Source organism: Mastacembelus armatus, chromosome 13, assembly GCF_900324485.2.
Source record: "Mastacembelus armatus chromosome 13, fMasArm1.2, whole genome shotgun sequence".
NCBI lineage: Eukaryota > Metazoa > Chordata > Actinopteri > Synbranchiformes > Mastacembelidae > Mastacembelus > Mastacembelus armatus.
Genome location: NC_046645.1, coordinates 20,335,516 through 20,361,766, shown reverse-complemented (window position 1 = coordinate 20,361,766; position 26,251 = coordinate 20,335,516). Strand labels below are relative to the sequence as shown.

Here is a 26,251-nt window from a genome sequence, read left to right as displayed (position 1 = left end):
CAGTTTTATAAAACAACTCTCAAGGAAGCAATGGAACATTTTCAATATTGGTAATAAACACTGTCTATGCCTTGAAGCATGTGCTTAGTGATTAGAGGCTTTATGGGTGTGCAACCTGGGATATATAAAATAACAGCACTAAACATTGTACATGCACTGTACCAAGAATAGCACAGATGCCAGCAAAACAAAATACACTCCAGTCCACTGTGCCCCGACTTTACACAAAAAGAAACCCATTTGTACATTTGCGGTAAGATAATCACAAGATTTAGCACCTCCAGATATTACTGACAGTCTTGTTTAGAGATTGACTGTATTGTTTTGTGACAGTAAATGCCCTTAGACAGAAGCTAGACACATCCTCCAGTGCTGTAGATGATAGGGGTTAGCCAAACAAGATGTTCCCATGATTGTTACTGTAGATAGTGGGACCCAACTGAAGAGAGGATTTCTATTCTGGGGTCCCTTTATTCCACAGGCTTAAAGAACTTTAGATGTGGTTGCTAAAATAAGAGGCTGCTTAGACAGGGATCAGAGAGAACACTCGCATTCATGAAATATCTATCAGTTTCAGACACCCACAGTCTGTTGGGTGGTATTTACTTTTGCACACAAGATTGTTATGACGTAACTGACAACAAAGCAATCCTTATGTTACCATGGAGATGCTGGGAAGTCATGGACAAAATCACTTTGGAGGTGGAACTGTTTCCAATTGTCTTCTATTTATCCCGTGGCCAGTTTGGAATTTAGATGAGTTGCTTTAGGGTTGTTTAGAGTCACAGTATATTGAGCTGTGTGAGGCAACCCTCATGCTCCTCCTGCTTCCCTCTTGGAATGGTTGCCATAGTTACTGTGGTAACTGAAGTGCTGTTTTCATCTTGCTTGAAAAAGTACATGAGCCATCTTGCCCTACAAGGGAACGATGTAGAGCCACCAGTTGGGGGCTTAGTATAATTGCATAGTCTTTAAACTCTACAGCAAATTAGGCAAAAACACACACATCTAATACTTCTTCAGCAATTATCTCAGAACATAATTGAAAATCCTGAAGAGAATAAGATTTGCACCAGTCTTCTTGCAGTTAAAGTGTTTATTAAATGAATTAGTCAGTCTAAGATTGGCTGTATGGAATGCATTTACTAAATGTAACAGTAGTGTTTGGGAAATTTTTCCTTTATGATTTATTAAGAAAACAAGGTTCCCAAGAAAAGAAAAAAATAGCATTATCCTAATATGATAAGGTGTGCTTTCACATTAGGGATGCTCACATAGTTCCACATCCTTAAGGCAAGGAAAATGATTTATGACATTACCCTAGGTGGCTCATCGATGAGGCAATATCTTTTCAGTTGCAACCAAACATGTGATTACCTGCACAGAGGTTCCACTAGATCTTTATCCAGAAAGTCATGATCTCTTTTCACAGGAGTGATGTCAATGGGGAACTGAGAATCTGAAGAAAAAGGGACAAAAATTAAAGAAATTGGAAGTATTGAAATGGGATGTTTTAGTAGTTAATGGTGTGTTGGAAAAGAATCCAGATCCAGAAGTACATGGACTTGTACATCAGACCTATTTTGTATGTGATGCTAATGACAAAATAAAAAACTCCAAATAACAGTGTTCAGGCTTGTGGAGACATTAGATTTTGCACTGGGTATGAGCGTCTTTTTTACATAACTTCAGCAACTGATTCCAGACCCTCTGAATCAAACATTCCACCACATCAATGTGAAGTTATTAAATTTAATGAAAAGCAGAAGCAGCAGCGAGGACTCACACATTAACAAGGGTCAGCCTGTTCTTTAAACTGAGATGAATTCAGATATACTCTAAGGATTTGAAATTTATGCTAATAACAGTTTTTGTCGTTAACATAATTTGTAATAGCATTGAGAGTGAAGCTCATGTTAACTTCTTTGCAGTAGAGCTGTTTTAACAACAATGTACAAACTGTCAATGAAAACATGTTGTACCAAAGCACAGCAAAACTCTGGTCTCCACACAAAGATCTGAGGGAGCAGAGTTTATTTGTATAGCACAATTCAGACACAGAGTAATTTAAAGTACTTTACAGAAATAAGACAAGTTCAAAGTACATAGGCAAGAATTAAAATAAAATATAGATTTTAAATAGAATAAGAAATTTACCTAGAATTAAATTAGAAGAGAAGAATGAGTGCAGATAAAACACTTTCAGTTGTCATATGCAGAGCTAAAAACAAAAGTTTTCAGCTTGGACAAGAGCAACTTTAAGCTCAGATTAAACTAATTTCTCCCCATGACTTCAGTAGTTAAGCACAGAAGATATGTTTATGTGCTATGTAGTTTGGAACAGATTACACTTTAAAAGTTGCAGCTGTTCTGCTTGTTTTGTGGTGCCTGGGGATCTGACTGAAGCCCAAACTCTGAGGTTTCCTGAGGGCAGTTGTGTAAATGGGGATCACTATGCAGTTAATGAATGCATGGTTTTATGTACAGTGCAGGGACTGTGTGACTGACCAGATAACACTGAGGACCATTATTCACTCATCATCTTGAAAAGCTCATATTCAAGCTATAATAAGCTATAATATTTTGTTTCACAGCAGATATGAAATCATAAAAAATTCTGTTTTTGGTTAATTACACAACCTTTTATTGGTGTGCTACTTCATTAATCTCTGTCTTTGAAACAAACAACATTTCTCTCCTTTGTGATGAATGTATGTGAGAGTGTAATGAGTGCTTTTATTACCTTCAAAGAGCTGAGCATACTGGGGAAATCCTGCTGCCCGCAGCCAGTCACACGCCTCTTTCGCTTCAATTTCTAAAACACAAGAAAGTGTGTGCTTTAAGAACAGAGATAAAAAGTGAAACTCAACAACATTAAGTCATTTTCAGTTTCACAAAAACACTTAAAGCATTAGCCAAGGCAGTAACGGCCCCGCAGCACCTGGAATATTGCAGACACAATAGACTTGGCAGTGGAATGACCTGCGCTCAGAAACTGAAACCTAGTCTGATTATTCGGAGGTAGCATACATCTGGTGATGATGATCAGTCTGGCTGCAGGTATCCCAACTCACCACGTGACGCAACAAGAGACCTTAGACAACCACCAGTTGTCTGTTTTTAGTTTAAAGGTGACAGATATAACAACAAAACAAAGACGTTCCAAAAAGGTAAAATAGATGAAAAGGCAGCACCACTACACAGCGCATAGTCAGAGCTACTATCATGTATTAAACTAAATGTTTAAAGAGAAGTAAAACATCTTAAAACCACAAAACTCAAAGACAGCAGACTGGGTCAAGATTGTTTTTATCAGAGATTTCCATGGCTCTTAGAGAGTCCAAGCAAGGACAAACTGGTCTTGCTGACCTAAAGAGTGAGATCTGATGACAAGGAGAGGAAACAGGCAGTTGGCACCTTTCTATTAATGCTAACAGAGCTGGGTGCCATTTATCACCTCAGTGAGACAGGCTGTCCGACACATTGGTGCCACAGTACATAGTCTGCTTAACATGAAGAGATAACATATTTTATCCTGTTTGATAAAAAAAAAGGATAAGAACAATTTGTGAAATTAGATTAGATAACACTTTATTGATCTGAAATTCACTTGCAGCAGCAAGTGCAAAAACGGTAGAATAGACAATGGAAATACACTACATACTAGTAATTAATACAAATAATCATCATCATTATTATGGCCATAATAATAAAATAGCTGTAACAATTAATTAATTAATCAAATGACTGAGAGAAAATTAAACTATTTTACTGACTAATCTTTTGTGTAATTTTTAAAGCAAAAATTCCTAAAATGTGGCTCAGACTTATATTCCCATTCTGGTTATGTGAATATTTTAGCCTTCTACAATTATAACAGTTGTTGTTGGCTGGACAAAATACTTTTTAATGGAAATTGTAATTCATAATTTTTTTATGTATTTAGTGAATAAAAATTTGATTATTAGTCATTCTACTGTTGCATTATTGAAAATTATAAATCATGATGACTATATAGTAAATTATATGAACAATTTACCATAAGAATTACAAAACAGAGATTTTCAATTGTGAAATGAAAATGTTCTTACCATTTCCAGTCCTTCTTTAAAAAACACATAGATGATAAATGTCCCTTGCCACTTATTCTCATATATACATCTTTTGCTCAGGCCGTTTTCCACAATGTAATGAATCTCTGAGTCATTCTGCATGTAAACATCATAAGAAAAAATGTCATATTAAAGCTGTTATACATAAGCAACCCATGACTAACAAACAGACCTCCCACCACACATCCGAGGTCTCAGTTCCACTCCCTATCTGTTCTTGTAACACTATGGCTGAAACATGAAACACGGTCATTCATCACACAATGCTGTGTAATTACAGAGAATGTGGCCTTGCAATGAAGATACTGCTATCACTTGCTTTCCAAAACTGGTGATCCAGGACTCACCTGTGCTGCTTTGCTTCTGTGTCACTGAGAAATCAATGAAAAGTCACTTTGGTCTTCAAACTGACCAACAACTGAATAAATATTAACAGTTCCCTGTGTCCTTGGATGACAAAAACATCTACTGTTTGCCCCCTTAACCAGCAGTTAAGTCAATATGTGTACACCGCTAGGAACCTCTCTGCTCTGTTCCCACCTGTGTCACCAGGAGCTAAAGGCTTTCTGTTCAGCTAGGCTTCCCTCTGAGGTATATAATATCAGACCTGTATTATTCAACTCCAGCATGTAGTGATAGGTCTTCTTGTGTCCCACAGCCACAGGTTGGACCACTGGGAGCAAGTAACATGAGCTGGGAATTCCTCTCTGTTTGGCATTCTGTAACACGATACCAAGACATTCTGTCCTCTCATCCTCTCTCTATGGAAATCTCTTGTGGATAAAAGGCTGGGCGGGCATCGTGCCAAAGAACGAGAGCGTTTGTGTTTGTTGTGTATTGTGTTTGCTCTCCTCAACCCACAGCTTTAAAACTGTGTACAGTATAAACTTACAGTTCCACAAAGAGATGAAATCCAGTTAGACCCTGGCACAATGGTCCAGAATGTCAAAAGCTGTGTACAAGTAAAATATCGATGGCAAGGACAACTCCTTGCTTTACAATTCTCTTCATGCAACACTCACTGTAGGGAATACTGGTTGTGTAATACATGGCTCAGATATGACGTGTAAGAAAGTGCTGCAGGAAAAGATAGGGCGCACTTGCATAGTCCTTGGGCTGAGCAGACATAAGCTCTGCTAATAATATTTCACTAAATACTTACAGCCAACACCACAGCTGTAGCTAAAGATAACAGATTCTTTTCATTCATGCTTATTGTGAATAAAACAGCATCACAAACCCTAATATGTCTACTCTCCAAAATCCATCAATCAACTAACACCATAGTTTATTTCTGGAAATAAGTTCTTGAGTACTCACGGGATATTTTCATCATACAGCCAGAGTGTTTAATATATCCGTCAAGACTTTAACATGTTAGAGCATCTTCATTCCCACGCTGAGCCGCATTCCTGCTCTTTGAAGACAACTTGCAGTTTGAAATCACATCCACAACTCTCTTTCTTCCCTCTCTTTCTATCTACCCCCAGAAACCATGTGCATGTATCAACACTAAATCTCTCTTTTAACCCAACCCTTTCTGTCGTAGGCTCCCTGAAGTTCACCCCCTCTCCTTCCCCTTCAGATCCTTGTGCCTGACCCTCCTACCCAGCTCTGCCCATGACAACTCTTTTATATCCTGCTCAGCACATTTCTGGCAAATATCGAAGCTACAGACAAGCATTGCCTCTAAATTCTGGGATGCTACTTGTGTTTCAGGGTCCTTTTCTCAAACCTTGATAGAATGATAGAATTTACTTTCATTTCCTGATATGTATTTTTGTTTTTAGTGATTTCATTAAATGACATGAAGTCAGCTTTTTCAGTCTTCCGAAAACTGTATTGGAGAGGTAATAACACAGTTGTTGTTCCATTAAAATAAATAAAATCAAAGTGTAGTTTTGTGGAGTCCAGATATTGTTCCAGTAGGTCCACAAAGTGGAAAAAAACACAGGGAGCCGAGTTCGGGGAAAACCATGACCTAAACTGTCAGTTATCAGCAGCAGTGAATCATGCTGAGGCACTAGGCTCACAAGACTCTGCGCTAACATCATCACAATGATATATTTGTCTGCTTCACCTCCGTCTCAGCCTCTGCGTCTGAGGTGAACTCTATGAATGAGAAACAGTGTTTCCATGCCACATGAAACACAGAAGAACATAAGAATGAACATAGAACAAAGAACAAGTTATTTCAAAACTATCTGATCACAAAAATGATGTATAAGGACAATCTATTAATTTAAAAAAAAAATCGGACTATGACGCACTTTAAAATACTTTGGTTTGCTCTAGGATTACATAAAGGCATCATATCCTTTCATAATTTCCTGTAGCATGAATGGAATTCCAACTTTTGCCTGTGTCTACTGTGCCTGCCTCGATTTGTGACATTTCTGACATTTCCTCTTGTAAAACACTATTTTTGTGACCCACTGGAGCCAGGAGTCTGTATAGGGCTGCAAGAACAGACAGAGTGATGTAGGCAATCTACTTTTATCTCCTTAACAAAACATTTCAAAGTAAATACACGGGGCACATATCAGAACTTTAAAAGCACTCTGAAACAAAGTGTAGCGTAGACCTTTACAGATGTGTCTAGCTATACCTTCTCCACACAGCATTGCTGCAGGAATGACTGAATGAATCAGCAAAACAAGCCAGCTGACAGTGAGACAGTAAACTGTAAAAAAAAAAAAAAAAAATGAATTAATTAATTAAAAATCCAGTATTGGACCAGATGGCAGAGAAGGTGTTGTCATGCTGGGAGGCATGAAGGAGGGGCCTGACTTCCCCTTTATGATGCTAATTGCATACAGACACCCACTCACAGTGAGCATTCAGATTTACTGTAAAAGTAAGACTAGACAGACAGCAGGGGGAAATACAATGCCCCCTCTTCCAGTCTGCCCAAAAACCACATCATCTGATGTCTCCTACCAAAAATAGCCTAACATTTCCTTGTCTCAGAGTTTTTGCAGGGGAGCAAACAGGAAGCACAAATAACAATGAACGAAAGCCACAAGACAGGCTCAGTAATCACTGTAGATAGAGAAGACACAAGAGCTCCGTTCCCTATTTGTCAGAGTTCAGGTCCTCTAAGGCAAATGTTGTGAATGCACAGCATGGATTAAAACTGTGGTGCCCCATGTAATTCACCTAATGTCATGGGAATACAGCCTTCCTGTTTTCAAGAGTAGGATTTAATTAACAAAGCTCTACGTTTCCCTTAGGCTCCAACATCTTCAGCACAATATCCCACAATCAGCAACATAACCCAAGGTGCCACTGAGCGCTATCTATACACGTCTTCATCTTAAGACACTGTCATCATCCACAAACCAGCAAAGTGACGAGACAAAGGAAAATAGTTTTAAGAGCTTATCTGTCTACAGAGGTGAATAACAACTCAGTGTCTTTGTGGATATGACTTTATGCTTGATGCAGTGATTGACACTGAGCTGGCTGGCTCTGCAGAACAAGTAATTACAGAGAGCCTGTGTTTGAGTTGTTGAGTCACCCACAGACTTCCAGCCCCCTCATTTGATCCACTGGGGCACACAGTGGACCTGTCGGTATCCTGCAGTCAACATGGGATGGAGGTTTAAAATGCCCAGCTCTAGGCTATGTTGCTAAGACACCAAAGCTAAATTTCCTTAAATACAAATGAGCTAGCAAATTTTTTGCCCTGTGGTTCACAGTGACCTATGGAGAGATCCAATCTGTGCACCACAGGTCTCCAGTAATAAGTGGGTATACAAAGCAGTGCTCAATGCCTCCTGGAGGACGGGGACATAAGGACAAACACAGTGCCAACCCAGAAAACACCAGTACCAATGAGACATTAGCATTCTGAACCTGCATAGGTTAAGGTTTCACAGACATCCATGATTAATTTCAGAGACACTATCATGTGCTTCAGTTCATTTTCTTTTGTTAAAATACAGATTGCAGACAGATATTGTGTATAAACAAAGCATAAGTAATGTATAAACACAGTCTGGCTTAAGAAGCTTACTATTTTTAATGACTCCACTGGTGAAACACTGAGGTCAATCTTTCATTTCACAGCAGACACACACTCACAGCAAGAGCTTATTGATTCTGAAAGTAAATAGCATAACTATGTGAGCTAGGAAGCTGATGTTGTTGACCATTGCCAAAGTCTGCTGGGTCAAAAGTCATCTGGGCTGTGTTTTTCTCTTGAGGTCCTGTATTGAATTTAAACAAGAGCAGCACAGCTGTGGTAACACTCTCCTTCACCTCTGAAGGACACCCAGAGAGAAAGTTCTTTCATCTTCAGGGATAACAACTAACTCTCTCTCTGTCTGCCTCTCTCTTTGTCTGACTTTGTGGAAATACCAGTCACAGCTTTTACAGCATTTACAAATTATAATATAATACAAAGTGATAACATGAAAATCCATTCAGTCACTAGTCCTTACTATATCCTCTATTGTTGTGCTGTATTGGTTACCACTAATCTCAGAATAAAAACCAAAGACGATTCATTTCTTTCACAGTTCTGCTGAGAACATAGTAAAAATCAAGAAGGATGACTGCTTAACGGCAGAGGGAGGGTTATACTGTTAAAACCAGTTGGGGTCGGCATAGTGACACATTTTTAAACAATGGAAAATCACTTCAAGTTTCCAAAACCAGGCATTAAATGTGATCAACATCACACAAACAACAGTCGGGGAGATAAATGGGAAAGAATAGTGCTGTGTTACTGTCATATACTACCAAAAATAGCCTTTCAGTGAAGGATTTACAAATTATCCCAGACCAAACAGCAAATTCAGCCAGTGGAACTGGATCTGGGTTGGGGCCACAGAAGATAAATAATACACTATAATGTTTGGCCTGCACGGCCTCCGAGCAAGCCAAGGCTTCAAAGTTCGAACTGTTAACTCTGCATTGTTTGCATCCAACTCGTTATAGTGTCTCACATTTACTAAGTTTTGAGAGAATGTTCTAACAACCACATGTTGAATTCCCAGGGGTGCTTAGCAAACAGCAAAAACCGAGGGAAGTGTCGAGTGTACTCCAGATTCACAGACAGGTGTTCTCCTTCTTCCCCTTTGGTCACACTGAGGACACAGTGGCAAAGGATTTCCAGTAGGCACTAGATAAGAAGTGTTCTTTATCAGAAAAGGGATCTCTGACCCTAGATCACATGGGAGCAGGAGACATGTTAACAATTTCTAGATCCCCAAGTACCTCCACCTGACTGCCAGCAGCTCTGAACACAGCAGAAGAGCTTTCTTTGGTGATAATAAATATCAACTTTGGCTCTTGGAGATTTCCTTTTTCAGTTACATCCCCAAAATCATGAACTATTGCTTCAACAGGATGTTCATCTTTACAGAGTAATCACTGTGCTAGTTCCTTTTGGCCAGTTTGCTATGATAATCACTACTTTTCTTAATTTAGAAATGGTGATTTTTTTTACCCATATCTTATCTCTTGTTGATTTTTATCCTCATACTAAATAATTTTTATTAAAGCAAAGCTGTTAAAGTCAATATGACAACTGTTCCTAGGGATCAGCAGAGATATTGTACCTTTGGGCATCAGTGCTGTCTTTGATCTAGATATAAGGCCTAGAAACAGAAATCAGAAAGAGAGAATCTGGGTCTGTCTGACTTTCTCTCAGCTCAGTTTTCTGTCAACTAACACCCAATTGGAACTCTTCATTCCCCTCTTTCTTTTCCTCATCCTGCTCTTTTCTTCTCTTCTTTCTCCCTCTCTCAGCAAGACTCTGATCTGTTTTTTTAGTTGCCATTTGAACTCCCTTCTCCTCATCCCTGCTGTTAGTCCTACAAACATAAGGCGCATGTTTGTTTAAATGTGTTTGTGTGTGCACCCGAATATAACGTCCAAGTCTCTAAAACTTCAGTATGCTGCATGCTTTGCCATGTCATGCTGTTTTCACCCCTCACAAGTTATGGTTGGTTGTGTGGCCGTGATTCCTCCCTTGGTAGCCTATATAACCACTGTAATTTGGTTTTCCAAAAGTGCAATATAACACAACAAAAAGGGAAAAGGGGAATGACTATGAATTACTGACAAACAGCCACCCACCTAAAATCTTGACACAAATATGGAAAATGTTGTCTGAATAGTTATCATCACATGTTCTGGCACATATTCAGTCCGAGCACCCAAAGAAATGAAATGTCTGAGGATGAAAGTCCTTTTAAGTTTAGCAGAAGCTAATAAGAACAAAAACACTGTAAACTAAAAGCTGATAGTGATGTCTTAACTATGGCCCTGTAAAGTACAGGATACAAGCAAAAGATTCAAGAGAAAACCTCTAGAAGAAACTCCTCTGAAGTTGAATACTTAGGTTCACGTCCCTCTCACTTGGACTGGATCCAAGAGGGGACTACGTGGGGTTCACTCCCTCTGGGAATGGCCTCATGGAGTCAGAGGGTAGAGAGGGAACCAGTGTCAGAACAAGGGCCCCTACCGTGAGAAACCCTCTCAGGAACCCCACAATGAAAGCATGAAGCCATCTCTAGGGACACTGGTCCTAATTAATGACATCAAAGTGAATGGCCACAAGACCGCCACAGGAGCCGCCCAGCACTCAGACAGCAGACCTATGAGTTGCAGTATTGTTATCTATGATGAGGTGCGGTGTAGCTTATCAACAACGTTACTCACAAAGAGAGCTAAGTAATTGTTCAGCTCTATCAGAGCGTTGACAGTCTCTCCCTCTCTCTCACACATCGCTCTAGAAAATGTAGAACTATTTGTCAAATGTGGGCAGGCATTGACAGGCTGTGTTCAGACAGTCAACCCTGGACTTAAAAGCATATACATCAAAGACACAGCAGCTGTATGTCTGTGGTCTGGATGCATGCTGCCAATTTGCCTGTCAGTCTTTCAGTTAATGACATGTAACATACATATCTACCACAGCAGGGCAGCCAAGTGCAGAACTTGGACATGGATTACATGGCGATAAGCAAAAATGTACTGTATAATGAATATAAGCAGATGGCTATTTAATCCTTTTGCAAATCATAAATCCATAGTTTTTAAATGGGTCATTTTAATATCTCTAAAAAAGCCCCAAGACTACTATCAAAATAACTGTGAGTGTGTGAGGTTGTTTGTCTCTATGTGGCCCTGTGATGGACTGGTGACCTGTCCAGGGTGTACCCCTGCCTTTCACCCAAAGAGAGCTGGGATAGGCTCCAGCTGAGTGGGCATAGATAATGCATGGAAGGATGGATGACCAAGAATTGACTACTGGGATCAAGCAAGGTTTAGCATACTATTTTGTCGTTACGTAGGTCAATAAGGTTTTCTTCATTAATTAGCATTTACTAATCTGTGGAATGTCAAACACCTGAGCGCAGTTTCCGCCGTGGCTATGATAATGTCTGACCTTCTGTTTCTGAAATCCACACTTATTAAATGATTAGCCCTGTGCATGTGGCAGCTGTCAGCTACTCACTGGAAACTCCACTGATTCATCACAAGGGAAAGCATTACAGGACAGATATGCGCTCAGCCTGCCACCTACAGGCAACAGGTAGGAATCCATAAAGCAGCTTCATAAATCTGACCATAACCAGAGGTTGGTTGAATTGCCTTAGTTTGTCTCCAGCCATTACAAGATTCCTTAATCATTTTCTTCTTCTTCATCAGACGAAGGGGAAATTACCAACAGTCACCAAATAACTTCTGTTCACACAAACTTAGCAACAGAGTCGCGTCCTAAAACTATACTACATTCTAAATCTGTACACTGTGTACTTACTCACTGTCATAAATAACTGTTCTAGCGGTTAGTACACAAAAAAGTCACCATAACTTTCCATTCAATACTAACAGGAAAAATAATACAAGCAATGTTGAGTATCAATCAAACTACAACTTTGGGCAGTCATGGCAAAAAATTGTTTGTTATGCTTAGCTTCCGTTTTCCAAGCTGTCTCACCATGCCTACAGTTAATTTCATTGTTTCCAGTTGTGAGCTTTTTCTGTTGTGTATTGCATTGTGAGACACTCTGGCCCATCAATAGCCTCCTCCAAAGTCAGTGCTCAGTTCATTTTGTCACTTATTCACTTTTCCAATATAATCACAGTGCATCTCTAACCGTGATTAGAATTACACTATATAGTATGGATTTAAGGCACAGCAATACCATGAGAGACTCGTAACAAACCCATTACACCTTTTCATTCGTTTTTAGCACCTTTCATACAGCATAATAATGCCATTTGACGGTGAACACCCACAGATGTAATTATTTGTAGTATAATAACTGTAGTGCTGGCTGTAGATGACCAGCTAATCACATTGTCAAAATTGCTTCAGGCAAGCTGTCATTAGCAAACACTGTAACAAAGAAAATCTGCATAACAATCACATCTAGAATAGAAAGGTTCATGAATAAAATATCACCTGAGTTGATGTGAATTAAGTAAATGCATAAGGAAACAGCTTTACTTATCCCAAACATCCATTTGAATTAAGGTGCAGTTATATTTGTTTCACACTTAGATGATCTAACATGCCACATGTTACAGCACACAATGGATAAATAATTTACTGCTTTGGAAAGTGGAGAGGGAAAGGGCAGAGTCTAACTACATTCCTTGCATTCAAGAGCCTTTTTACCATTACAACTTTTCAAAAGACAGAATAATACAAACCATTTTTCAGAGCTAGCTTGTAACAGTTAGTAGTAGTAGACACAGCAAGCTGAGGAAGTAGGGTGAAGCTTGTCCTCTAAACAAGCTCAGGTGTTGCTGTCCTCTTCGTGCTAAGCATTTAAAATCTACAGGTGAAAGTCATTGCATTATCCTGCTCAGAAAGTTTTTGTTTCTCTCTCTCTCTCTTTGTGGATTATGAATATGATCCATGGCAATACGAATATGGAATATGAATTAAGCAGTTGGTGGCAAACAATACCAGTTAAATATAGTATTTAGCAAAAACACAGGAAGACAAAAATACCTAATTATAAGCATAAGAACTGTACATATACAGTACTAACACTGATATGTGCAAGCAGGGGAACAAATGTGGCTGACAGCATGTTCACCTGAAAAACAAACAAGCTCTTCAGCCATGACAGTCACATAAAAGGCATGCTTTATAACGCCTGGATACAGATCCACAGCACAGCTGCCACACACAGACTTGTGTCATTTGACAAGAGACAATGTCCTTAATCATGGCAGATTGCAATAATGGCCTTTCCAGAGCAGAGACCATCTGCATCAAGAGTAAAAAGGCATGAGGAAGGCCAAAGAAGGGGTCAGAGCGTCTTGTCTGAATACAACAGCCCTCAGTGAGGAAAAGAATTGCTATAGTCAGCATGCAAGCTGTTGGTCATGGTGTAGCTTTCAGCTGCTCAAGGTTTCTACCTAAAAAGGTCTGTGAACACTGTGAATCATATAGTTTTACTACAATCCAGCTTGATACACAGGGATAACAGCTGAAAAGCATCATCTAATGCAATAAATATGCGAGTGCTAAACTATATATGGGCATACTATCATGAGATGATTTGTTCATATTCCACCATTTGCTCAAACCCCCATAAACTCAAAGTAAAATTCCATGAATAAAACGCACATTGGCCAATAATAAACAGCTTAAGTGTAGAAAATGTCCTATGAGAACCTTGAATAAGATAGATATATTTGTGCATGCAAAAGCAAGCACTAGACATATTTGATGTATGAGTACTGACAACAGATGAAGAAATCCTAAGAATGTGGACTCCAGATGGGGTGGGCATGATGGAATAAAGAAAAGGAGAGCAGAAAGCTGAACTGACACAGTAGACCTTCCAGAGAAATGAAGTAAGAATTACTTCACAAAAATCTAAGGAACAGTGTAAACTGTGTATTCATTAGTTCTGCTGATGAGATATATTAGTCAGAATTTTTGGACAATAAACTTGTGGGTGTTCAGTCATTCCTAGAGCTTTGCCAGTAGCTGATGATAATGAACTTAAAGAGAACCCACATACATAGCTCTGGTGGCTTTGAAATGCCATCAAATAAAAAAACATAACTAAGACACAGGCTTCCCTGGAATTCTGGGTGAAACAATGCATGGATTACTCTGCCCAAAACTGCAGCCCATTTATTTTCAATGTGCTTTGTCAACAGGGCCAGCTAAGCTGGAATCCAGAAGCCACTGCAACACATGGAGATCAGTCCTGTAGCGTTGCAGTCAGTCTCTTAAAATACTACTACTACCTCACATTTCAAACATGTTTCCATTTCACAAGTTGACACGTGATGTAAAAAAGAGAATAAGATCCAAAACTGCTCTCCTGATAAAAATGAAGGACAGCCACGCTACAAGAATTAATTAAGGCAACTCAGATTGAAGAACTACTCCAGATATTTTTTTATTTACATCTATGTTTATATTTTAAATTCATATATTTAGCTATGGAAGGCTAAGGCTAAGGCTTATTGTTATAATAATTTAGCAAATTACATTAATAATTGAAGCAAACTTATATGTAAAAGAAACATAATTATTTAAGTTTAGTATTATCTTTGGTCACCTTGAAAGCCATTTAAAAGCAGACAGGAAATGCTAAATTGTCCAGTGAACACCATTAAAAGAAAATGTAATATTAAAAGTGTACTAAATCTAAATATATATAAAGTCACACCTGACAATAAAATGCTTCTACCATAAAAGCTGTTTAAATGACTTTGAACTCATTAAAGAGTCCTGAATCCCCCATTCTAATGTCTGCACTTTTCTGTCCTTGTCACATGTGAATTCTTGGTTTGCTGTCAAACCAGACATCTGTAATCTAGAGACACATGCCACGTTACATGACTGCACATGCCTGAAAACATCAGATCATGAAGATTACCTCCTGAAAACAAGTGTAGGTACACATTTCCAGGACAATCTTCATACATCAGTCCAACAGTAAGCTCTGTTTATCTTTCACATCATCATTTTCACAAAACATGCCTTGTACGTTGCCTCAGTCCTTTAAATCTTGCCCACACAAGGGGCTGCATTATCTGACTCATGCACTGGTTTGTGTGACTGAACAGAGAGTTATGCTATGAGTTGCCATCTAATGGCTGAAGTTTCTTACTGATGAGGCATCTTCTGTTATTATATGCAGTTCCCTTTGATCCAGCATCAGAGCTCTCACACCTGCAGGAGGGAGCAGAAGTACTTGCATCTCATTTCTATGCATACCCTGCCCCCTCCTGGGACTGACCTTAAATTTACTGATAAATGCAAAGGGAAGATGTTACAGGCTTTGAAAAAGCGGAATGAAACGTCAGCCCTGTTCTAGTAAAGAAACACCACTGTTGCTCTCCTCTCTACATTTAACAGTCCATGGTTGAGCTTAGGGTTTATAAAACTGTCAGGTGAGACATTCATTGTTATATCTTGTCTACACTGTGGGTTTACCTCTTGTTATGTAACAGATTGCACTGCTTCTAACCTTATCAGAGTCCCTTATATTCAGCCAATGCTAATTATTTACACTGCTGCACCCTGGACTACTTATTGGCTGAAGGTCAGGTTTGGCTTTGTCTGCAGTGACACACACACACACACACACACACACACACACGTTTGTGTTTGTCCTTAATGGAACAGTACTTGACTTACATTCATTTCATGCAGGTAGCTAATCCTACTTCTTACTCTAATCTCAACTCACCCTAATCTAACATTAAACCAAGATGTCTTGTCAAATTTCAGAAGTTAACATGGTGGGAACCTGGATTTGTTCCTAACAACAAAGCAGAGTCCCAAACTGTCAGTGTGTAAACAGGTTTCACTCCCCACAATGTAGGAAAAACAAACCCACAGGCACATATCACACACCCATCCTCTACTAACCCCATATTTGTCTTGTCTTCCAAAGATTATTTCTACTGAATTCCACCTTAGTCGCCAAATGTTTTGACTGCCAGCTTGCTTAACTGTTTGCTAGCCTGGGAAGAAAAGATGAAGAAGGATTCATTTAAGCATAAGGCCTAGCAGTGACTTCACAGCTAAAAGGCTGATTTCCAAGCAGAAATCCAACGTCTATCCAAATACCTCTCTTACCTCCAGCAATCTTCTTGAGTAGTTGCTGTCGAGCAATGATCCTGCCCAGCCTGTACCCTGAGCGTCTACGGAGATGGTCCATTCTCAGGTAGATATCCTGAGTCTCTGGGGTCATACTCCCCAGAAACTCACTGCCTGTGGACTCAGGAACCTCACAAAACATTACTGGAACAGTGTATCCCAAACAAGCTGCTGGCTGATATACACTTTCTCACCAGCAGAAAACTTCACATGCAGGTACAAAAAGCTTAGTGAGTTGAGAGGGATGGCAGAGCAGAACCTTAGGGGGAGGAGTGCCAACACTTCAGTCTGTTTCTCCATATCATGTGACCACAGGGAGGCCAATGGCAAGACGGTAGTAGGAGTGCTGCCCACCTTTCTGAGCTGAATCCAATGTCTGTGTGAACACTTGTCTACTTCCCCCTGCTCTGGAGGGAAATATAAATACCATTGGAATGCCTATGAACTGAGTAAGGAGAACAGGAGTGGAAGAAAGAGGGGTGTGGGATGGATTACAAAAATAGTGGTTTTTGGACGCGCCCTGCACTAGAACAACTCTGCTGCTGTTGCTGGTCACATGGGTGCCAAGTTTATTGGGTGAGAGTGAGTCCTTTCCATTTAAGAGTATGAAGAGAGAGGAAGAGTAAGAGAAGCTGTTTTCTTGGTTGTAGAATGCTAATTTCAGTGCCCCCACCCCCACCACACAACTCCTATTTCCAGCCACAGGAAGACCTCTCAGCAGGTTTCTTCAAAATGTCAGCTCCTCAGAGAAGAAGCAAATTTATAATGAATATACATGAGTGACTTAGATCCACTTCTGTGCCTTATATTCACTTCTGATAGCTGTTTAGTGACAGGACTTTGTGTCTGGTGCATTTACTTCTGTCCATATAAAATGTCTGGTACTTACCACACACTGCTCACTATGTACTTCTTTTATAGTATAGACTTTTTTCAGTTTGTATATAAGAAACAAGTGTGGGTTTCCATATTGTACTAACAGGATGTGATATGTATTCTTGCAACATTAGCTAAGGAAATAAAACTCAGATTTAGACTGGAAGAATTATAAAAAATATAATGCTTAAAAGTAGTTTATCAGAACTGGCATATATTTTGCTGAAGACGGCAAAGTACATGTGAACTGAAAAAATAATGACAATAATTTCACAAAAACGCAAATAAATATTATTGTGTGACAGAGCCTATCTTTAGATGTTCAGGTGAAACCAAAAATTCTTCTTCTATCAGTCAGTTTACAACACGGAGCAACAGTCTCCTTACACTGTAGGCCCACATCCACACAACCACACACCCAGTGTCAATCAGGGCCCCTGCCACCCTCTTTGTGACTGTCCTGGCCTCAGCATACAGTCTTGCCTGTGTAGTATAAGTATGGCGACATATATATGAATAGAGCACAAATGGGCAAGTGGCCATGTTAAACACAGCCCATCTGTTCCGCTCCCTGGCTGGTAAAATCCACCCAAGCCTAAGCTCACAAAGACCACAATTCAACAGCAGACTTCAGAGACCACTGCACGTTTTCATAAATTTCTCATACACTCAGGTGGAGTAATTTTAATATGCAATTGTTGCCTTTTTAGGGTATGAGGTGACAGTGTGACACTATTCAAATGACTACACTGGGTAGTGACTCATTTTCTACACACACAAACACCTTTATTCATTCATACTGTAAAAGGATCACTTAACATGTGACCTGCAAAAGTGAGTGACACCATGTGGACAACAGTGTGAGCTCAGTGAACTCCTTTCCGTGTTTTTGTCCCTCCTTGTCTAGACGAAGAAATTCCCCAAATGCATCAGATGTATCGTGTTACAGAATCACTGCTATGCAACATCATAATAAATGAGATTAATGGTGTTTTCATCTCTGTCAGCAGCCATATACCACCACAGGCTTTGTGAAAGCTCTACATCTTTTTGGATGTTTTACTTTGTCCTGTATGCCATGAAGAAATGGCTGTGGTGTGTCTTTAGCGTGAGCGCAATGTGCAGTAACTCCAGACCTTATCATACATGTTCAAACATGTCTCTGTCTGGGTTTCAGAGCTCAGCTACTACACAGCAGGGCAACATGAATCCAGGCTCACATTACACACATACACAAATACTTTTTGTGGCTCTGTAAGATGCTGGCCAGCTTGACAGGGTGGATTTTGTTGTTCATCACAATGAAAGCAGTAAGTGTTATTCTGTCATTACAAATTAAGCTAAAGCTCTAATTCAGGCACTTAACGCATGCCCTTCTTTCATTCATTCTCTGCTACAGGACTAAGATTCAGCCAGGTGTGATTACAAAAAAGGAAACCTATGTTCTGAATCATGGCGTAAGAGATGATGAGTACAGAGGCAGATGAAATGGGTTTAGACACTGCTCTGATGTGGTTTGAATCAGCGGCAGACACATGTAATCTGCACTGGGCAGTCCTGGCTCTGGTGTGGCTATGTTTCCTGTGGTTAAAGCTTAAGAATAGCCTCAGTGTGACTGAAGATTTCCACCTCATGAGCCACCAAATTCTGAGCTCAGGTCTGGGAGCAAATTGCATGCTCTTTAATATTGCAAGACAAGTCAAGCTGGTGTTCAGGTAACCTGAGGATCCCTTTTAACGGCCCAGTGGATGAGGAAGCTTATCACAGTATTATTTAACACAGTTGTATCAGTGTTGTAAATGGGTCCCTTCCTGTATTAGGCATACATGACAGTCATACTGACTTGTTAATTCCATTGCAAATGAGCTACAATTTAGCCCCTAGAAAACACAGAATTTTAACAGAAATCAAGGTTTTCACCCTCAGATCCCCCTTAAATCTGTTTTTCAAACGAATCACAAGTTTTCTGCTCCCTGCCTCACATAAAACGTCAAGTTTGCATACCTATTCAACTTGTTCTACAAATTTACTCTGATGCAAATATAAATATTTAGCAACCCACGACAAAAGAGACCTTCCTTGCAAAGAAATAATAAAACCCTCAGTTCAATCTGTCCATCTGCCAAGTCAGTTATCTGTATCAGCCTGTCACAAATGCTTAAAGTGTGTGTGATACAGTGTGTATATAAGCTGCCCAAGGTCACTGGCTGCCAGATACAGCCAGATGCATGGCACACATCTCTGAGATACATACTGTATATGGTAAAGAATGCAAGATTAATGTGTCAGATATCCAGACAATGCAGGAACTCAGCTGCTGCATCAGTGACGTGCCTGAGGAGACTGTGCAGCTGAGCCGAGCATGGACAGTATCAGTTCACATACAAAATACACAACCTCATATAACCCCTTTGAATCTGTTAAACAAACAGAACACACCAGCGGGGGGTGAGATATGTTGTGATGTATCACATCATACACTCTGTCTCTAATGTAGGTCTCCGGTACTTCAACTTCTCCTAATCATGGCAGAGCAATTCACTTTTCCACATGAGAAGTTTCTGTGGTCAAGTCACTGCACCTAGTGGTAGATGTAAGTTACTGCACAAATGACTGATGGCCACTACTCACACATAACACTGAAGACTTGACAGAACCATTGCACCAACCTCTACATCTTCAATGTTCTGTGTTTTGTCAAATGTATCACAAAGTAGCTCAAAAATTTCACTGTACATCCACACTACCTAAATGTCACCTATGTTCTTTTTCTTTATGAGATGATCACAGAAAAACAAAATTTAGCTTTAACTGTATTAAATATACTAATCAGCAGTGTTATTCTACCAATGGCTGAATCAAGATGACTCGAACACTCTAGTACATAATTTCCAACACTTTATGCAGAAAATATGTCTGCTTGAAGAGAACTGCACAACATGTGTCCATGCTGGATGGATAGATAGATAGATAGATAGATAGATAGATAGATAGATAGATAGATAGATATTAAACATATTTTTAATGTCTAAACTATGAGCAAGTGGAAATATTACATCAGCAATCAATGTGGTCAAATAACTGTTGGCCACTCTCGCTTAGGTTTCATGCACTTTCCATTTCTCGGCGCAATAGTGACCCATCAGCGCCACCCTGTGGTACTACCAACTCGGGTTAACGGCATTAACGAGATTAAAAACGAACAACACCATGAAGTCAAAGATAAGTTGATTATATTGTTCACATGGTGTTAAAATCGGTGTGATTTTAGTTAACAGGGCCTGCTCAACAGCACACACTTGATAAGAACCTAAAGTACACTTTTAAATACATTAGACCACATGCACATTTAAAAATCTATCCATTTTAAGGGTGCTGTGTTTTTGCACTACACCGAAGGGCCGGCTTAGTTTGTCATATGAGAAAAATATCTACAGCAATACCAAGACAAATTAATACCATTTTCAAAAATGTATTTTGTCCTCTAAAATGCTCTGCTGCACCACTTTGACGTAAGTTAATGCATAATAACATAAATCTCATACTAACATAAAAAGTTAAAATGATTCCGCAAAAATAAGATGGAGTGAGTTAAGTATTTAGAGCGATGGTGCGTCCTGCGCTGCAGTGTTTCAGCCGACCAGGGTGTGTGTGTAGCGGACTACTGACCTGCCAGTCTCCGCTCTCTGACACTCTTCCAGAGTAAGTCCCAGGCTTTGGATGTGGAGCTCCGCAGCTGCTCGCTGAATGACCGCCGCCGCAGGTTCAGTTTCGCTGAGTTTCTTTTAGATGTCATGGCAAATCCCCCACTTGGACATAGCTAATAACAAATCCTCCTCATCCCACACGAACCCGTTATGTTTACGTCTGCGACAGAAATTCACCTCTTCCCGTTACCGGGTTAATTCTCTACGACATCAGCAAACCTAACTCTTCTTCAAACAAAGTTGTCAGCATCTTAAGGGAAAATAAATACACTTCTCCCGCACAGAAACGGAAATCAATACAACGAGCACGAGTAAGAAAGTGATAGTAAAGCACCAAGACAGATTTTTCACACCAGATATGTGTGTACGTGCCACGGTGCGTGTGTGTGTGTGTGTGTGATCCGCGCACAGCCAGCACAACTGAGCAGTGATGCCTTCAAGCACTTCCGGGAAATACGAGGATTACCAGTTAAGCATGTAGGAGCCGCCCCAAAAACAGGTAAATATGACTAGAGAGTTGGGATGGGGCACTTGGTGAAAGGCAACCACTTTATAATCACTATTTTGCATATGTCCTAAATACTATGGAGCTTATTGATTACAATAAAATGCTGTGATCAAGGATACAACAGTGTCCTGCTATGTCCATTTAGCCTTCAGACTGATACTGAAGCCCAACCCTGAAGCATGTCATTAAAAAAAGTTTTCCATGTTGTCACTTTTTGAGATCAACAGCGGTTCTGACAATTGACTTTGAAGTACTAAATGGAGCTCTACCGAGAGCACCTGAAGGCATCACAAGCTGCAAACCGCTCAAAACCCTACTACACACACACACACACACACACACACACACACACACACACGCTCAATACAATAAAATGTTAAAAAAAAACTTCAATCATTGCAACAGTACAATCTATCAATCATGGTGAACTGTGATGATGATGTGATGGTGATCAGTAATATTTTAATAATGATCAGAATATTAATGATCAAGCACTGTTGCCTCACAGAAAGAAGGCCCAGGGTTCGCAATCCGTCAGGGACCTTTCTGTGTGGAGTTTGCATGTTCTCCCTGTGCTTGTGTGGGTTTTCTCCAGGTACTCTGGTTTCCTCCCACAGTCCAAAAACATGTATGTCAGGTTGATTGGTGACTCTAAATTGCCCATAGGAGTGAGTGTGAGTGTGTGAGGTTGTTTGTCTCTATGTGGCCCTGTGATGGACTGGGGACCTGTCCAGAGTGTACCCCTGCCTTTCACCCAAAGAGAGCTGGGATAGGCTCCAGCAGATCCCTGTGACCCTGGTTAAGAATAAACAGGTATAAATAGTGAATGGATGGATATTAATAATCACTTAAATCCATCTATTACTTTATTTCCTTTTGTGGAGACTTCTTAAACATAATTAACATGGACCTGTTTGTGAACTACTATTAGGACTTTTACCTAAATATAATATCAGGACAATATGTGTATTATTTTAATGCTTTACAAGAGTTCAAGTGATGCTTCATTTACAGTAGGTAAACCCTTTAACAGAAGCATGAGTTCACTTTCAGCATCATTTACTTTTGTTGTTACAATATCTTGTACTGTAGATACTGGAGAGAGAAAAAATTAATTCATGTTCACAGAACAAACTTGATTCCATAAAGACACTGCTCCCTGCATGACAGCAGCTTCAGTGATCATTATACCATGATTATTTCAGGAATTTCCTCCTATTGTGTGCCCATCCAGGCACAAGAGCAGCAACATCATAGCAGCAGCATTAATTTCTTGGTGCCCGGCGTGGATTACTGTTATAACAGGTTTAATATAAACACACCATCTTAAGAGAGAGTGACTGGATGAAGATTGACAGTTTCTTAAAAGAACAAACCTCCACTGACCTCAGTTTGCCCTCTCTGCATGGAGCCAGGCTAACATTATTTCATTTCATTGAAGAGATAGACCCCATTTGCCACTGAACAGGATGGGTGATTTACACATTATTACAAGGTCACAGCAAGCTATCTGAGGGCCAAAGGAGTGTGCAATTGAAGGGAGAATATTAATGAAGGGCCCACTTTTCTGTTTGCTTTGTCTAAATCAGAAAATATGTGCAGTCAGGAAGACCAGAAACCTTCCTGACATGAAAACATAAGCATCTACATACCTTCATGTTTAAGACCCTACTTTCTACTGAAGACAGAATAGCAAAAACCCAATCTTCCTCTGAAAGAAAAAAAAAACCTAAACTTTGTGTTCATTCAAGTTGAAGCAAAATAATTAAATTAAATTAGAATAACTCTCAGAAAACAATTTAAAAGGTTGAGAAAATCACAGGCATAAAAAAAATTGTGATTTAATGTAAAGGCTTTTTGGAGGGGTTGGGCATGTGTCACCAGTGACCAGCAGGTTGCTATTTTCAGCCCCACTTGTTCAGACCTCAGGCTAAAATGCAGCTTCAAGGACAGAAAATACACACACACACACACACACACACACACACACGTCTGCAGAACCTGTTCCATTTGATCCTGTGACTTCTCAGGAAGGGTCGGGATTAGGCCGAGTCAAGCACCATGCTTTCTGCTGCATGGTGCTTGACTCGGCATGACACATGCTGACACATGCTGCATGTGAACTAGGCAGCTTGCACACAAAACACTGACAGTTCTGTCAATTCAACATAAAACGCGCTTTATATTAACCCTAATGTCAGTAGCATATTTCTGATACATCTGAAGGCATTTACTTACAAAATAAAACTGATTTAGAGGTACTTTTTTCAATAACCTTCAGTTCATCATCTTAATAACAGTGAAAGAGTGTAAAAGATGTTTAAATTGTAAACTGGGTATCGCTTCAGGCTCAGTGACTGACCAGAAAAGAACAGACAGACAATACCATCCCTGTCAGCCCCTGAGGGTGCAGTGATGGAGGAAGTGCAGCAACAAGGTTTTGACCTCTCTCCACATGAATCACCAGAGAGGTAAACACAGTTCACTCCTGTGCCTCTTCACTCTTACTCTAAAAAGAAAGCACTTGCACATAAAAAACATGAGCATATCACAGTTAAGACCAGTGTGGGCAGACAATGACTTAGCCTCTGGAGTGGTCCTTGGCAGTAGAAGTAAAAGCAGATACAAGGAGAGGAAACATCAATCAGCTTGAGAATGTTTTCCCTCAACTGACTCACCCACTTGTTTGTTTTGGCCTGGCAGATTATAGAAAGTACATTGTACCATTTCTCCTGAAAAAAAACGAGCACATTTTCTAGGCTACTTTTCGACTCTTTTTTTTTTTTTTTTTTAGTGCCTTGCTCACTATTTAATAAACATATACAGATAAACACACACGTTTATTTATGCATTGAATTCCAGTGTGCGTGTGTGTGTGTGTGTGTGTGTGTATGTCCATGTCTGGTGACTGATGTGGAATGCTGCCCCGTAGCTGTAGTGGGAAAATCCCAGATGTAAGGAAACTGATTTCTCCTCCACGATTGGGTCATGCTGTTGGCCTGGAGGTCTTACACTAGGCCCCCTTGCATAGTCTGGGAGATTGCTCTTCCCAGCCAATGGAAACTCAGGCTCAGGGACTGAGGAGAAGGGAGATCTCCCTTCCACCTCCACCCCAGCCCCTCAGGGCTCGTCCCAGGCATGTGCTATAAATTTCCTGACCATATATTCCCAAGCTGAACTCATTTTTCCAGAAGAGCCACACATGTGGTGTATATCTGGCTTTAGATTATGAGGTTAAGAAAGGAGGAGCTGACTTTGGTCCCAAACCATTAAAGTGGCCACTAATTCTGTTTTCTTAGAGGCACGAGTGTTGTAACATCATGATTTCCACCTTCAGTGGAGACTGTTTATTATAGATTTACTCATTCTAATTAACTGATTTTCAATTGGATTGAACTTGTTTTCAAAATATAGATGAAACACAAAAAAACAACAGATTTTTACATGGTTCACCCATTATATTTATCCAAATCTTTCCATGTCAGCAGTTAGTCATATAATGCACATTTTGCACCACTATATAAAGTAAATAACAGAAAAACTAAATAAATAAACAGAAATGAACAAAAAAAATGTGTTTAAACATCATGAAACCTCTATGGAAGTGAGAGCTCGTAGGGGTCAAAGTTTGTATAAAGAGGCTTCAAGAATGTAAAACTGGCATGACAGGCGTACATGGCTATTGTTTCATTGAATGACAAAGCATGTAATGTTGTCAGGTTTCAATCTGTTAAGGCTGCATTGCCCACAAGAATGCATGGGAAAACATTTACACCACTGTCCAGCACCTGGTTCCTATTAGTACAATGAGGATTTAATCACAGAGGTACATTTCTTTCACAATCAGTTTCATTACCACAGTTTCTCTTATTTTCACTCAGAGATGGTTAATGTAAAGTAAACTCACATTTTACTGATTTTCAATCATTTTTAAGTCTTTTTTTACATTTTAAATCTTTTACTTTATAAAAGGCAAATTTCCATTGCCTTTCTAGTGATAGGACGGAAGCTTTAATCACAGCTAAACATGGAGGACAAGACAACTCGTTATAAATGACATCATATGGCATAGTATAGCAGGACAATAGCTTCCATGAAACAAATTCAAATAGAAAGTTGATGTTTATATTTCAGGATGAGCCTCATCCCAAGAGATACAATGGGGTATGTACAGTACTACTTACAAATATAGTTCAAATTCACAATTAATTAGAGTTCAATTAAAAATCATTACTGTCTTGCCCTCAAAGCTGTTACATAACAGAATGTTTAGTTAGCATTAACATTAGCAAATTAATGCTCACTTTTATGCAAATGAGGACTCTTTAGAAGGACTGGAATCACCATGTGCCAGCAATTCTGCTCTACTCATCTGCTGTAATAAGCTGGAAGTATAGTGCCAATATTGTTTTCAACCTGAGACACAAACAAGTCCTGCTGGGCCCTTAACTTTTAAAGCCAGTAAGCCAGAGAGCAGAGTGGATGTAGGACGTCTGTGCTGCCTTTGCCTGCTATTGCTCTTTGACCACAAGAAAGATGCAGTGCTACACTGCACTGGGACTGAGCCTCTTTTAACAGAATTCTGTGTTTTGTTTTGTTTTTTATCTAGGTACAGGTGGAAGTGCACAAATCAAGCAAGGCCATTGTTACCCATGCTGAAAATGTTTGCTGTGAGCTGTGCCATGTGCTCAGCCAAGCTGAGGATGTGGAGGTGAGGGCTGCAGGCCCAGCAGAGGCGCAGACTTTTTGCCTCCCTCCAACATCTGGAATCTTTGTGGTTTATGTGGGAAATTTGGGAGGCCAGTGACTGAGCCAATGTTGTTACTGCATCTGCGGAAATGTTCTTGGCTTGGAAACTGTGTGTATGCAAGAGCACAGAGGAACTACAAAGTGGAACACAAGATTTGATAAAGCCTTGGATAAGAAAAGAGGTGTTTTCTGGATT

The 26,251-nt window shown here is 39.8% G+C and overlaps 1 protein-coding gene across 8 annotated transcripts in view; it reads right to left on the bottom strand.

Annotated features, from left to right (window-relative positions):
- The window catches only part of stard13b (StAR related lipid transfer domain containing 13b), a 52,172-nt gene that overhangs the window by 6,269 nt on the left and 19,652 nt on the right, over positions 1–26,251 (bottom strand). Inside the window, exons 1-4 of one of the 8 annotated variants that reach the window (XM_026291795.1) lie at positions 16,195–16,318; positions 15,985–16,079; positions 2,744–2,815; positions 1,378–1,459 (exon numbers count right to left, since the gene is read on the bottom strand). Coding sequence is in view for 5 of the 8 variants with exons in the window: in XM_026291759.1 (XP_026147544.1) it covers positions 1,378–1,459; positions 2,744–2,815; positions 16,195–16,357 (317 nt within the window). In the remaining 3 variants the exon portion in view is untranslated. The other 7 variants (XM_026291768.1, XM_026291759.1, XM_026291784.2 and 4 more) reach the window with 7 other exon arrangements.